At 37.2% G+C, this 13,901-nt stretch overlaps 1 protein-coding gene across 1 annotated transcript in view; it reads left to right on the forward strand.

Moving 5' to 3' along the window:
- Positions 1 to 11,936, forward strand: part of SNAP91 (synaptosome associated protein 91) — a 72,792-nt gene extending 60,856 nt beyond the window's left edge. Inside the window, exons 23-29 of the mRNA XM_062571047.1 lie at positions 1,067 to 1,216; positions 2,633 to 2,663; positions 3,882 to 3,993; positions 7,155 to 7,238; positions 7,310 to 7,414; positions 9,891 to 9,991; positions 11,344 to 11,936. Coding sequence (XP_062427031.1) covers positions 1,067 to 1,216; positions 2,633 to 2,663; positions 3,882 to 3,993; positions 7,155 to 7,238; positions 7,310 to 7,414; positions 9,891 to 9,983 — 575 coding nt within the window. The 3' untranslated portion in view covers positions 9,984 to 9,991; positions 11,344 to 11,936. The remainder of the gene's footprint in view (positions 1 to 1,066; positions 1,217 to 2,632; positions 2,664 to 3,881; positions 3,994 to 7,154; positions 7,239 to 7,309; positions 7,415 to 9,890; positions 9,992 to 11,343) is intronic.
- The last annotated feature ends 1,965 nt before the right edge of the window (positions 11,937 to 13,901 follow it).

Consider the following 13,901-nt stretch of genomic DNA (forward strand, 5'->3'; position numbering starts at 1 on the left):
GGAAACTGAAATAGTGTGGACATCATCCTTGCATGTGCTTGACTGCATTACTCAAAGAAACCACTGTTCTGTAAATCCAGTATGTAGCTAAGTCGTCTTGCTGTTGCTGCCGAAGCTGTTCTTGAGCTTGCATGGCATCTGAAGATACACGAAACTGAGACCGAGGTAGTGTTCTTTGCCTGTCTATAAGCTTAAACTTTCATCACTGCTATCATTTTGTCTGTATCTCTTCCATTCTATACTTTCCATGCTGGGTCCTTGCTACAAACTTAAAATTGGTGAGTTCTGCAACTGTACAGGGAAAAAAAAAAAAAAAAAAGAAAGTCAAAGTAGTACTGCTGTTTGGTTATTTAGTTGCTTGCCAGTGCACATGTTACCCTTTCCTGTTGACCTAACTTTAGCATGTACCTCAAATACAGATCAGTGCTGGAATGAGACCTACCAGGCAATTCGACTTCAACTGATCTAAACAATGAACTTCTGAGATAAATGACTGGACTAAAGAGACTAGATCTGTCAGTGTGGATGGTTCTAGTTCCTTCTGATGTCTTAAGATGTTAGTAGGCTTCCCAACTTCCTGCTGCTTGCAAATGAATAGTAACATCTTGAGACTGTTCTTATTGCCATAAGTTATCAATGTGTAAGACTGTTTTTGCCACATAACTCTGACTGGTGTTTGCTGCAAGATGTTCATTTTAAAAGCCTTTAAATGAATATCTCCTGACAAATGTGTGCATCTGACATCTCTGTAAAGATGGCTTTAAGAAAAATAGTGACATGTGGAAATAGTGCTTTATCTACGTAGATTCAACTCTTCAATTAAACTGTTTTTAGGCATGCCCATCATATTAGTTCTCATCCGTATAGTTTTTTCAGGATTACTGTATATTCATTGTCTAGTAAAATGATATGCATGCCCTTGTTGGCATTACTTTTAATGTCAAACTGTGTTTTGGTAAGACTTTAGTCGTGATTGTCTGTGCGGTATTTGCGAATAGCAGCAAAGTGGCCAGTAGAGCTTTTCTTTACCACAGCTGCTATTCTAAACCACTTCTTTCCCTTCCAGTATTTGATGGCTTAGGTGATCTTCTTATGCCAACTATGGTTCCTTCTGGTCAGTCTATAGTACCTTCGGCCACACCAACAGTCACACCTTCAGCAGCAAGCAAAGGCCTTGGAAGTGATCTTGATTCATCTCTTGCAAACTTAGTAGGCAGTAAGTGACAAGTTTTTGTTTTAAGTGGCATGTTGTACAACTACATTATTTGTTTGTGGGGCCAAATACTTGTCCACTTTAGCTTTCTTCTTTTGGTACCCTCCTGTTTTCATGTGGAGATCAGGGAAGCTTTGGGCAGGAATAAGGCCTGATTCAGATAGCCTGCATTCTAAGGTCCTAACTTGTCCTTTGTGCCAGAATCTGAGAATATTAATGGGATCTATTTGTAAGTACGACTTATAACATATGGATATGCCAGGTACATTCAGAGGCTAGTCAGATTCACTAATGGATCCGCCCCTGTGTTATAAAAGGATGGTGTGCTAAAAATTGTCCAAAGTGTCTGGTATCACAGTAGAATTTATCGCTAAACAGAAATAAAACTAGTGGAGACAGACAACTGACTTTTTGTTTAGTAAGAATAGAGTAGCAATGGAATGAGTTGTACACAGCAGCCAAGAAACAGATCTTCTCCTGGATAGTGGCCTTGCCAAAAATTGTCTTGAAATGCTAAAAAAAAAAAAAAAAAAAAAAAAAAAAAAAAAAAACAATAAAAGAAACAGCCTCTTACCTGTAGCAGGAAGAGTGCTAGAGTCTTTATAACTATAATTACAGATCAGTAGCACCAGCTGCTGTACAAACCTAATGTTCACGAAGGACTGCCTAGGCTAAGATATAATAATATTGAAGTTGTACTTTGGAAGGCTGTGTGAGTAGAATGCTTTTTATGTTACTGTAAGTAAGTAAAACACAGCAAATGTATAACTGATCATTAAGATACACACTCTTCTGTTGGGGAAAAACTACCATGTGTAGAAGTAAAGAAGATTCTAATGCTTATCGCTTGAAACCGCTTCTGCAAGACAGTTGATATATCCAAATTTGGAGGTGAAAATAATAGTGGAACTTAGCAATTCTCGGCTTGCAGGATTTATACTGATTGCATGAGAAGAGTATTGCTTAAAACTTTTTCCAGAGAATAATTAAGGAAACTACTTAAAAGTGTCCATGCATTATAGATTACGTAAAAGAGTGCAGAATTTTAAGGTAACTTTCAGGTTTATCTGTATGTTTAAAATAACTTAATTTCAGCCTGGAAGAGGAAGAACAGAAAAACTAGTATTGTCACTTGGGATAAATGGTTATTGATGCTCTTAAATAACTTAGCATTTTGCACCTTGGTTTTCTTGTGGAGGAAAAAAAATGGCTTTCGCAAGTATGAGATAATCACCAGGTTCCTGAAAAGTTTGTCCTAAAGAAGGTATAGAGCCAATGCCTTGAAGCTATCTAAATAAAGATGATGAAAACTTTTATTTTACTATTATATATAAACAATGAAATATGAGCTATTACTTTGATATGCTTTAATTTACTAAACATGACTCCCCTTTTCCCCTTTTTTCTTCTTTTTTTCAGATCTTGGAATTTCTGGTACCACTTCAAAGAAGTAGGTGTAGCTTTGTTTTTTGTTTTGTGTTTTTTTTTTTTTTTTTTTTTTTTTAAGGATTTTCAACTTTTGTCATCTTAGCAGCAGCAGCTTTATCATCTTATATATCCATCAGTGTTTAAAAGAATCAATTAATTGGACAAGTGCCAGTACACTTTTTCCCCCCCAAAAAAAACAGATTCAGAAAAATTCTAGAAAAAGAATAATGAAGGTGTGTTCTTCCTGACACAGCTTTTAAATTTGCCAGCTTTAACCTAAGTCTTACATTTCTGTAAATCACTGCCATCATTTTGGAAGGTTGGTTCCCAGACAACATAAAAGGAAATAATAGTCCAGATGATATTGCATAGCTCTCCTGAGTTAACTAGGCTAATAGTAATAGTTCAGTTTATCTTTTTATGGCTTTTTATGTGCTTATCGTGTAGGTATTGGAATACTTTTAAAATAGAAAAGTTCATTCCATGCAATAAAAAAATTTTTTTTTAGTATTTATAATATTCTATTCCTTTTTGAATGTATCTTCTTAATCTGATTGCTTACTTCAGCACGGAGTCCTCCTCTGTGTACAAGACCTGTTTATGAAGTGTGCACTTCAAAATGTGTTGTGTGTCTGTGGAGGTAATAGGAGGGATATATGTAAACACTTCATGAAGTTTATCTCCAAAATTTACCTTTCTACAGTCTCCATAGCTTACTCACAATAGAGCACCTCTAGCAAAACGTGACTTGGAAACACTCTTTTTATTCTGTGACTGATTTGTTTCTCTTGTATGTGTGAACTTTTTTCAGACTGAATGCTTTCCTCCTTCAGCTGTCTGAACAAGATTTCCAGCAATGAAGTGTGCATTCAAAGACTTCTAGCAGGCAGCTCTACTGCCTGGTCCCAGTAGAATAGGCTGTAGCAGTCCTTTCTACTTTGCAAGGGTATATGCAATAATATATTGCCTTCAGTCAATGCTAAGCAACCCTTCTCCTTTATTCTCACCACAAAGGCCATGACCATATAACTGACTTCGGTGTAGAGTGTAGTGGTGTCTACAGCTAACAACCCTTGAAACTGAGTGATACTAAAAATACATCTTTCTGTTAATAACTTAAACTGTATATACCATAAACTAATGTAACTTAATGCTTAATGTTAATGTTCATTGTAATTGGTCTTCCTTTTCACTGTGAAGATATGTAAAGAACAGCTCTATCTCTGATGCCCTCTATTAGGGGAGACCTTCAGTGGAACGCTGGAGAGAAAAAATTAACAGGAGGAGCCAACTGGCAGCCAAAAGTAGCACCTGCAACGTGGTCAACTGGTGGTGTCCCAAGTGGTCCATTGGTAGGTACTTCATCCAGACTGGTATTGAAACCTTACTGTTTTCTGAGACCATGCAAGCATAGACATACTTGTTACTGTGTCCGTTTCTGCTAATGAGTTTGCTTATAAAGTATAAATAATGTGATTATTTATATGAGTATAAATAATTATTAAGATCTTTTATAAATGGTATTATATATAATTATTTACTAATTATTATTTATATGAGTATAAATAATGTGATTGTTTCAAGTCAAATTTTTAACACCAGATCTAGAGCTGGCATAACTAAATCACTGAGTTCAGGTCAACAAAAATACAGTAACCTACATGTCAAGATACGACTCTACATGTGTACTTACTATCAGTAGATATTAAAAAAGAAAATTATGTAGCTAGCAGTATAGATCTTGATTAGGTCCGGGTAGACTGCCCAGAAAGAAGGGTAATTTTATGAAGCTGAAGTACTGGGGTGAGAGAAAACATTTTTCAGGTTTATTCCTCATTCAACCTTTTCTAAACACAGTAGATCAAAAGAGCACACAGTATTTGGACTATTGAGATGATTGGGTGTTAGCTTAGAAAAGTGTTGTTTGTTTAGCCCAGCAAAACAGTCTTATGGAAAGGTTAAGGTTGCCCTATAAAAGACCTCAGAAGGCCCTGACTGGGGGAAAGACGGGAGTTCAATTGAGCTTAAAATATAAATTTGGCACAAGAAAAAACTGATCATGGGTAAGCTGCAATATTAATATGAAGAAAGCTCATACCTCATAAAAGTAGCAAGGTCTTTGTTTAAAAAGTAAATAAATAAAAGCTGGGTGGGGGTGAGGGGTTGCAAACAGAAGGGAGGGAGACTATCAAGAGGGAGCAGACCCTCAGTTTCCTACTACCAGAACTGAACATTAATATAACTTTAAGCATGGTCCAGCTTATTTCTTAATTTTATGGTAGATTCAAAAATTCACTGAACTTTTTACTTTATTGAATGTATTAGTTGTAATGTCAACTTTTTTTTCTTAATAGAAAGGTTGGGCAGTACTGTACTATGTAAGTGAATTTTTTGATCCCTTATTATACTTACTTACTAAACATGAAGATACTAACAGCGCCTCACCTGCTTTGCAGTTGTTAAAGCTGGCTTAAAACTAGCTAGAAACTACCTAGTATGGCTGTTTTCACAAATATGTCCGGCGGCACTCTCAGGCAGTGGATTGAATGTGACAGTATATAATGATTAACCATTTCTGTGCTATAAGTTTGAAAACAATGGCTTCAGAATATCACTGTTCTGCTTCAATGTGAAGAATCTGGGGACTTTTACTATGCAGATTTTCTAACTTCTCTAACACTGATTCAGTTTGGTAGTGGTTTTACCATCTGAGTGACTGGCCTTTCTGGAAAGCTGGGTAGAGGGATAGCATTTCATGAAGCATGGATACTATGTTTTGCCTATAAATCCATGTACTTAGGTCTTTTTGAAACCAGAGAATAGTAGACCACAGGGAAAATCAAATACAGAGATTGCAATGAAGCCTTTCTTCCCATCACTGCTGAAGTCTGAATCTGAGACACTTAAGCTTTGGTCACTTCTTCCCTTCATCTTCACCCTTCTCACCTACCTTCTTGATTAAAAGCAGAGCAAAATTTTGTGAGATCCTGTCTCCTCAAGTGACTCTAGTATCTTGAAGCAAAAGCAGATTCAGTTCATGGGGCCGTTCTTTTTGGCATCTGCCTAACTGAATTTAGAACTAAGACTTTCTCATTTGGCTGCAGTCAGATTAGTTTAGAATGCTCTTCTGATGTCACTAAGTCAAGTCTTTCCATTTCTTGTTTTCCATATCTGAGTGTCCAGATGTTAGTTTTAATATGGGAACAAATGAAAATACTACCTGTTAAGCTTTGACCGGTAAAGAGTTTGATAATAATTGGTCAGAATCTGTAGGGTGCATACTGTCCACTAAATCTCAAACAGGCTATCTTGATTAGTTGCATGAATCTGAAAAAAATGGCCTATTTTGGCTTGGAAGCAAGGACCAAACAAGGGTGCTAAATACGAAGTTTACAGAAGTGGACTCTAGTCATGCTGCATACCTCCAGAGGTGCACTTCTGCTTTGAACTGAAAAATACTGTAACTATTCACCGAGCATGGATGGGATATAACTGACCCCAGGTAAACAGTAAGGAGCTTAAGGCTCAGGCAAGACCTTACAACTTCTGCAATACCTTGAGAATTGTACCAGTATACTTATTTAGGACACACAATAGCAACAATGAGGTTCTTAAGGATTTCTAAATGGTATTAGGATTATTTTCTTGAGTGCTTCCTGCCTCTCTTTAGAGCTATTACAGTTTAAATACTATTTGCGTTGAATATAATTCCGTGAAAGAGAGAGACTTCAGTGCTTTCAAGCCCATAGGAAGACTCTGCATGGGAAATGACAGACAAGAGACCCAAAAGACATGATGTATAAGTCCTACTAGATAAGTGGGGTGGCCATGTTCAAAGAGGCCCTGTTTTTATCTGTTCTCTCTTCCTGCATCTTAGTGGAAAATCATTTTTCTTGTCTGCAATATGTTACTTGAATGAGAAGCCATTGTGTAAGAAGTTAAAATGAGCTTAACTCTCTTTGACTAAAGCACGTAGTGATTGTAACTGTGGCTTAAGTGTGTGAGCGAGGTACAGTTAAATGAATGTGACTGCATAAAAATAATAATTTCTATCTGAAACTAATTACTATAGCAATTATTTCTCTTATTTAACTTTACACTCTGCTTAAGCTAGGCATAATTCTATAGCTCTTAGTAAAATACAATACTATAAGCGCACTAGCATATTTGCTATCAGTTATAAGGTCAGTGGGCTCTGTTATACTGTGCTACAGAAGGAGGAAGAAAATATTTTTGCTCTCATTTTGAGTTTTTCATTTTTCTGCAAATGGACTCCATTCCTGAAGACAACTGAGTCTGTTACCCTAGCTTTCTTATGACAAAATAAACTAAACATTGGTCAAAACAGTTGTTCAGCAGTCATTCAACTCATTGTGCAGTAGCATTGTGGGTTTGAGGTTAGGTATTACATACTACATAACAGTGCTACTTTCTAGAACAGCTTGAGACTGTTAGCGACACCTTGTGGTTTCCAAATATTTGATGTTATAGAAATTCTTGCATTTTATTTTAGACAGGAACTGTGCCTCCAGCAAGTGCTGTTCCTGCCACAGGAGGTACTCCACCTGTTCCACAGCCAGGAGCAGCATTTGGGATGGTGAGTTATCTTTCTTACACTGCTTTCCCTTCTTCATCTGGAAATCTACTCATATTATTTTTAATTTGCAGCCCCCAGCAGGAGCAGGTGTACCCATGATGCCCCAGCAGCCAGTTATGTATGGGCAGCCTATGATGAGGCCACCATTCGGAGCTGCCGCTGGCCCAGGTGTACAGGTGAGTGTTACTGTTAGATGCATGTTTTACTACTCTCTGTTTCCCTAGAAAGTGGCTTTTGTATTCAATATCTCAGTTTGATTCTAGTTGTAGATCTGCAAGTGAGATTTCTTATGGTACCAGCTGTGACCAAGGAAGATGACAGTCAAGTGAAGAGGCAGTATGTTGAAGTGCTTTTGATTTTGGTGACAAACTGAGTGAGAACTTTACAGTGTTTCAGTGACATTCTCTGCCTGACCTCCAGCAGGTCACATCAAACACCTTGAATTTTTTTCAATTCCCTTATATGAGACCAGTGAAAGAGTAGGTTTGAAAAGTCTCTCACATCTAACTACTTTTAAGATACGTTTCTCACTGTAATGTGCCGTTTCAAATTCTGCCAAGTGAAATTTATTTCTTCTAGCATACCTAATGTGGAGGAAAGCAAATACACATTAGTCTTAATTTTCAATCACTGTGTTCTTCTGTAAGTGGTAGATAGATGGCACAGCTTCATTTTTCATGTATATAAAGTACATTCACATAGTCTGACTTTGTGACAATCACATTTGTAGAACCAAAGGAGACACAATTTTGGCTACTTAAAACAGAAAGTTTGCTAAATCAAGCCTGTTTCTAAAGAACTAGCATGATAATTAAAAACTCAGGTTTGGTTCTGTAAGTTGGCAGATGTAGAATATTTAGCATAAATTTCTGTGCATAAGAATCCTGTAATAGTTGCTATACACAATGAGTTCCCTGTTCATTACATGAGGAAGTCATTGCTTAGCAGCAATTCTGCCTAAGGCAGACTTAGCTTACATAGAAGTTAACTCTGGATATTTTTCTGCAGGTTTGCATGTAGTGATGCTTCAAAGCAGAACAAATTAGTCTGTAAAGATCATTGCCATTCAAGAAGTAGAAAATGGTAAAGGACTGCAGAGTGGTCTCCAGCTACCGACACAAAGTAGTAAACTTCTTTAGTATTAGCACATTGCTTATGCCACTTAGACTACTGTCTGTCTGCTGTCTGGTCCATATCATGCAACTCAGCACAACTGCCTTCCTACCATGTTGCTGTAATGAAGAGTACAATCACAGCAGACTTCAAGGGGTATCTGAGCATTCCTGCCTCTAATGCTCAACTTGGCACCTGATTAAGGACAATTGCACTAAATGGATTTTAAAAAAAATAAAAAATGCAATTTAGGCTAATCTTCAAGAGCAGGTTGTGGTGACTATTTGATCACCATGGTCATTACACAACAAGCTAATAACCAGGAAACTAGCTATTATTTTATTATAGCATTGAATAGGAAAGGCATAGAAAATTTCTCTGGAGGGAGGGGCAGAGAATGCTTGCCTATAGTGTATCTTGCTTCTGCGCTAGTCAGAAGTCCTTCTTGACTTTGAAATAATGAGAGACAGAAGCTGATGCCATGGCTCTTAAATCTATTTTTTTAACACTCAAAACCAATCTGCTTCCCATTTTTGCAAACATTAGGTCAGATGGACAAACTCTGTAGTCAACTATACCCTTTAGATAAGGAAACACACTCTCATTTAAGTGTCTTTGGGTTTGCTTTGTACAAGTATCAAGGACTTGAAATTTTTTGAGTAAGTAGTTGGGTTGTAGGTGTTAGAGCTCTGCATTTCATATGTAGATACATATGTAGACAGATGATTTTACTTTTCCTAACACCTTAAATAGGCTTTTCATTTCAGAGAGTATCAAGAACAGGATTATGGAAGACACAAAGAAATAATTTTTTTCTTGGAGAAGGGGGGTAGTCATCAAGGTGCTAGGGCTACATATGAAATACCTAAAAGAGCATGAGATCTCTAGTGCCCTGAGTGAGGGGAGGATAAGGTCAGGAAAGGGAAAACATATTTGGGTCCATAGTGAAAGGAGTTGCATGGAACTTGAAAAACAGCCACTTTCTACTTATTATTTGATTTCTTTCTTTCTTTCTTTCTTTTCTTTTTTCTTTTTTCTTTTTTTTTTTTTTTTTGTACCTAAACAAGATGGAATGAAGTTTAATAGTCAAGTCTACAGTACAATTTTTTTTTTCTTTCTCACTACTAGTATAGAACAATTTGCATTTAATTGCCAATGGCAGGGATTCTCAGATGTACTCTGCAGCAGGCACTTGCTTGTTTTTAACTGTGATATTTAGCATATAACAATTGCTTAACTTCTTTCTGGGTTGATGATTCTAACATCTTTCTGTCTCACAAGGAGAGAGTGATTTAAAGCTACACTAACTAGAATACTCAGTGTCTGAATCCTTGTCCATTATATCAGCCAAACATTGTGAATTCTGTAGTAGGGATGGAATTTAGGCAATGCTTGAGCAAAATGGCAACACGCTAAACTTAATAGACAATTCACAACTTTGCTTGCAATGCACTTGCCTGTGTACCTGCTACACTTACCTAATGCTTGTATATCCTTGTCTGCTTTCTTTTTTCTGCCTTCCTGGCTGGCGTCTGTTAGCTTTCTCCAAGCCCAACTCCTGCTACTCAGAGTCCCAAGAAACCTCCAACAAAGGACCCATTAGCGGATCTTAACATCAAGGATTTCTTGTAAACAATAAGGTATTCTGTGACTGCCTGGCTAAGCATGTTGCACTGTAGTATGTATCTGGCACACAGATATTGGTGAGTCTAGTAGATTAAATGTTAAATATATATTTTAAAGTGAATTTGTAGCTTCAGGGATGGGTAGAAACATGTACTACTAATGTGGAGCCTTGAACAGAAAGCTGAATTGCCTATCTACCATTTTGTTTTAACCTGAAAGTTTGACTTTAGCAACTTTTTGGCTGAAGTGACTGACTAGAAAAGTTATCTTCAGGTTTGTCGTGTTCAATACAAGGGTTCTTGTTTGTATGTTTTCTTTCCCCAAAACTAATCTTGAAGCAAGTAGGATCATAATAGATTACAAATGCTGGGGGGAAAAAAACATACTGAAAAGCTATGTTCTGTCTTGTTCCGAGTAGCTGTATATTGTTCATGAGAACTTTCTTTAGATTGTGATAGATCATAAACATTAATCTAGTCTTCTGTGTGTGTGTGGAAACAGGTGTTGTATGATGGGTGTATGGAGCAGGGAGAGGTTAAAAGAGAAAAACTGACATATCCTCAGCATCAAGGGAAGGTTGCCTGTATCTCTTACTGCTTCCAGCCTCATGTCCTCCCCAACCTTACAGTTTTCAAGACACTGCTTTTCTGAATGCTGAGGCATGAATGCTGCTGAGCAATGCCATGCAAGAACAACAAGAAAGAGCAGGGAAGGACTAGATAAAATGAAAAATGGAGGAGAATCAAAAAAGGGGTACTGTAGTATGTAAGGAGAGGGCAGGGAAGAGGCAGAAGTGTTACCATGAGGGTTTGGAGAAAAGCTTGAGGAGGGCTAGGCAGAAATGTTAGATTGAACATGTCCGCAAATTAAAAAAAAAAAATGCAGAAAAAAAGATAGACATTCAAAACTAAGACTAGAATAACTTGCCAGGTAAGGAGAGGACAATAATCGTATATCCTTAAGAGCTGCTTTGGAAGTCCCCTTTCTGTAGCTTAAAATTAGGATTTGTTCTAAGTTTCCTCTACACTAGAGTTAGCAGCAGTGGATGAGATCAAGCTAATCTTAGTAGACACCACCCAGTTCCATTTTCCCTCTTCCAGATCTCAGTGAAGGAGGGAACTGTACCTAGGGCTTTGTGGAGCTTTCCAGGAGTGGAGGTGCACTTCATTGCTGAACTCACTGCTTTCAGCTTGGATTCATGGCAGGCAGAATCATAACTATCTGCGAAGACTGCTGCTTCAGTAGTGATTCATAACTGCTTTGAGGTCTACAATGGAGAGAATATTTGATTCCTCTCCTTCTTCTAGGAGAAGTTTTATCTGATTGGATATTTTGGTTTTCAAGTAATGTTTTTCTGTTTTCACAGCTGCAGTTTTTCTGACTGGATAATAAAAATGTGAGTTTGGAGCCTACAAATTGATGCTCAGCGTTTCAAAGTGAGCCACCAGTACCAAACCCAGCGCTTATTCAGACTTTCTCTTACTCCCGAAACGTGTAGCACAGCTGTGAAAGTGAACATTAGGAATGTGTACTACCTTAGCTGTTATCCCTACTCTCTCTAAATTTGTGTACTTGGGTTATTTGTGTTTTACAATTTAAACAATGGATGTATGTTTCTGATGCCTTCTAGTGCTTTTCTGAACCTATCCCATGGGGGAAGATTATGCAGCTGTTGTTTGGTGAGCCATTTGGAGCGATGTCTGTGTTTTTTGAAGGTTTCAATGTATATAACTTTTCAAGGACACCTAAAACTTCCCTAAGACTCAATTTCTCCTTTATCTATTACAAAATATAGTGTGATAAGACCAGATAGTAAGGAAAACACTTATGAAATTGTGTGGAATACACTTTTTTTTCCAATCACAGGAATTTCAATTGTCGTGAAAAAATGTTTTATTTTTGTGGCACTGTATATGTTAAGATAATTTAAAGTAATATAAAGGTAAACTTCCATAACATACTTTTCAATGATTTACCAAGAATGAAAAATCATATCTGAAAGAATACCATATTTATTGCTGGCTTTATTTTAAAATATATTTTAATTATTTAAAGTTTTTTTTTTAATTGGCATATTTATCAATTCTTGCTAAATGCACTGAAAATAAGTAAAGGGTCAGTTTCTCTCCATGTAGTTGAAAAAAGCAACCATAGTTGTGCTGGCATTAAGGGATTTCAAACATGAGAGCACTCTTTGGTATATCTGTAGTCAAAACATTACAAGTGGTGTTATTCATCTCTGTTTAGTTCTTATGTACATCTCTTAATTTAGTGCTTACCTGTGTATGCCTTAGACTAGTGTTTTATCCATTTCCTCAAATGCGCTGTGAGTAGCTTTTGTACAATTGGTGATTAGATTTAATTCTGATCCAGAGAACCATGCCCTTTACTGTACATAATGTGTTTCTTTAATTTTTAGTTTGTTCTCATACTGTTTCTGCTGATGGCTTGGCTTAAGATCTTGACTCTTAAATGAGGTCACTGTTGATCAGTGTTACAAGTGGCTTGGCAGTTCTCTGTAAAAGCATATTGGGTTGGAAAGATGTTCACCTCAAGTCTTTCAAATTAACTATTTAATCAATGTATGGTACCATTAAAAGTGGTTGTATCTGAATTTGCTGTGGGGATAACATACACTGTAATGGGAAAGTTCTATAAAAAGCTAATTTCAAAATGGCTCTTCTTTGTATTTCAGTTCAAAAAAACAAAAAACAAAAACCCCAGTGCATGTGTGCCCTCTGAGATGCAATAAACACCTTGATGAAAGTAAATGTCTTGTTGCTGGTTTCATGATCATTCAGATGTTGAGTACAGTAACGCACTCTGCAAGAGCTGGGGAGTGCATAGGTCCTAACACTAAGGTTGCTGAGTCTGCTGCCACCTTTTTTTGCTGGTCTTTGAGAAGTGCAGGAAAGAATTATGCAAAGTCCAACGAAGTACAAAGCCATGAGCAAGTGAAGTAGAGAGAATGAGAGGAGAATTCTCTAGTGTGGCCTATAATGCTTCATAAGGTCTTATTAAAGCTACTGCTTAAACTAGAGTAGTACTGGATTAATTATAGTTGTGAAAGAGCTTACAGTACTCATCCTGATTTCCTTCCTCTTAGGGATTTTTATTGAGAGCTAGGACAGCTAAGTTCCTATAGGAATTACATTTTATGGCAGCATGAAGAAAGGAGAAAATGTTTCCTATAGTTTAGCTACTTTAAAGTCTTTCTGATGCTAGGTGACTGCAGAAGACTTTCTTGGTATCTTAAAAGTGAAGTGATGAAGCAGTGATGCACACCAAGGGCTGCTTTGAAGCACTGCATAAACTACAAAGTACTGAAACTGGATTGCTCTCTCTAATCAGCTCTGAATTTTGAACTGAACCAGTAGGAGAGTGCCATCGCTTAAGAGCGGTTTGGTGGTGGTAGTGAGGTTGGTTGTTTTGTGTTGTTTTGTTTTTTTTATTTGCTGCTACAATGATATTTTGAATCTATCAAGTTTGGCCTTTGAAAAGTTGATTTTATGCACATTTAACCTTGGGGTGAGTACCCTGTTGAGCCAGGCTGTTTTGGGCTAAGGCTAAGCCGACATTTTCTCAGCAGATTTCTCTGGTTTTGTTTCTCGCTATTCAAGGGCTCTAAGACCTGATCAAGTTCTTAAAAGCACATCCAGAAAGGCTCACAGTGTTCTCAGCATCTGTTTAGTCGATCCTTTTTTTGTTCTTCTTTCTTTTGTACTATGTTAAATGAATGCAGGGAGCACTAAACTTACCCCCTTTTACATGCTTTCTCACTCAAAGTTACTATCAGGAGCATTTTCAGAAGACGATCATAACCAAGAGTGCAGTCAGATCAATTCACTAGTGTTTTGTTCTAATTAAGATGATGCAGAACTAAAGCACTTAGCCAATAGATGCTTGCTGCAACAAACTTCAGTG

This window comes from Rhea pennata, chromosome 3, assembly GCF_028389875.1.
Source record: "Rhea pennata isolate bPtePen1 chromosome 3, bPtePen1.pri, whole genome shotgun sequence".
Taxonomy (NCBI): Eukaryota; Metazoa; Chordata; class Aves; order Rheiformes; family Rheidae; genus Rhea; species Rhea pennata.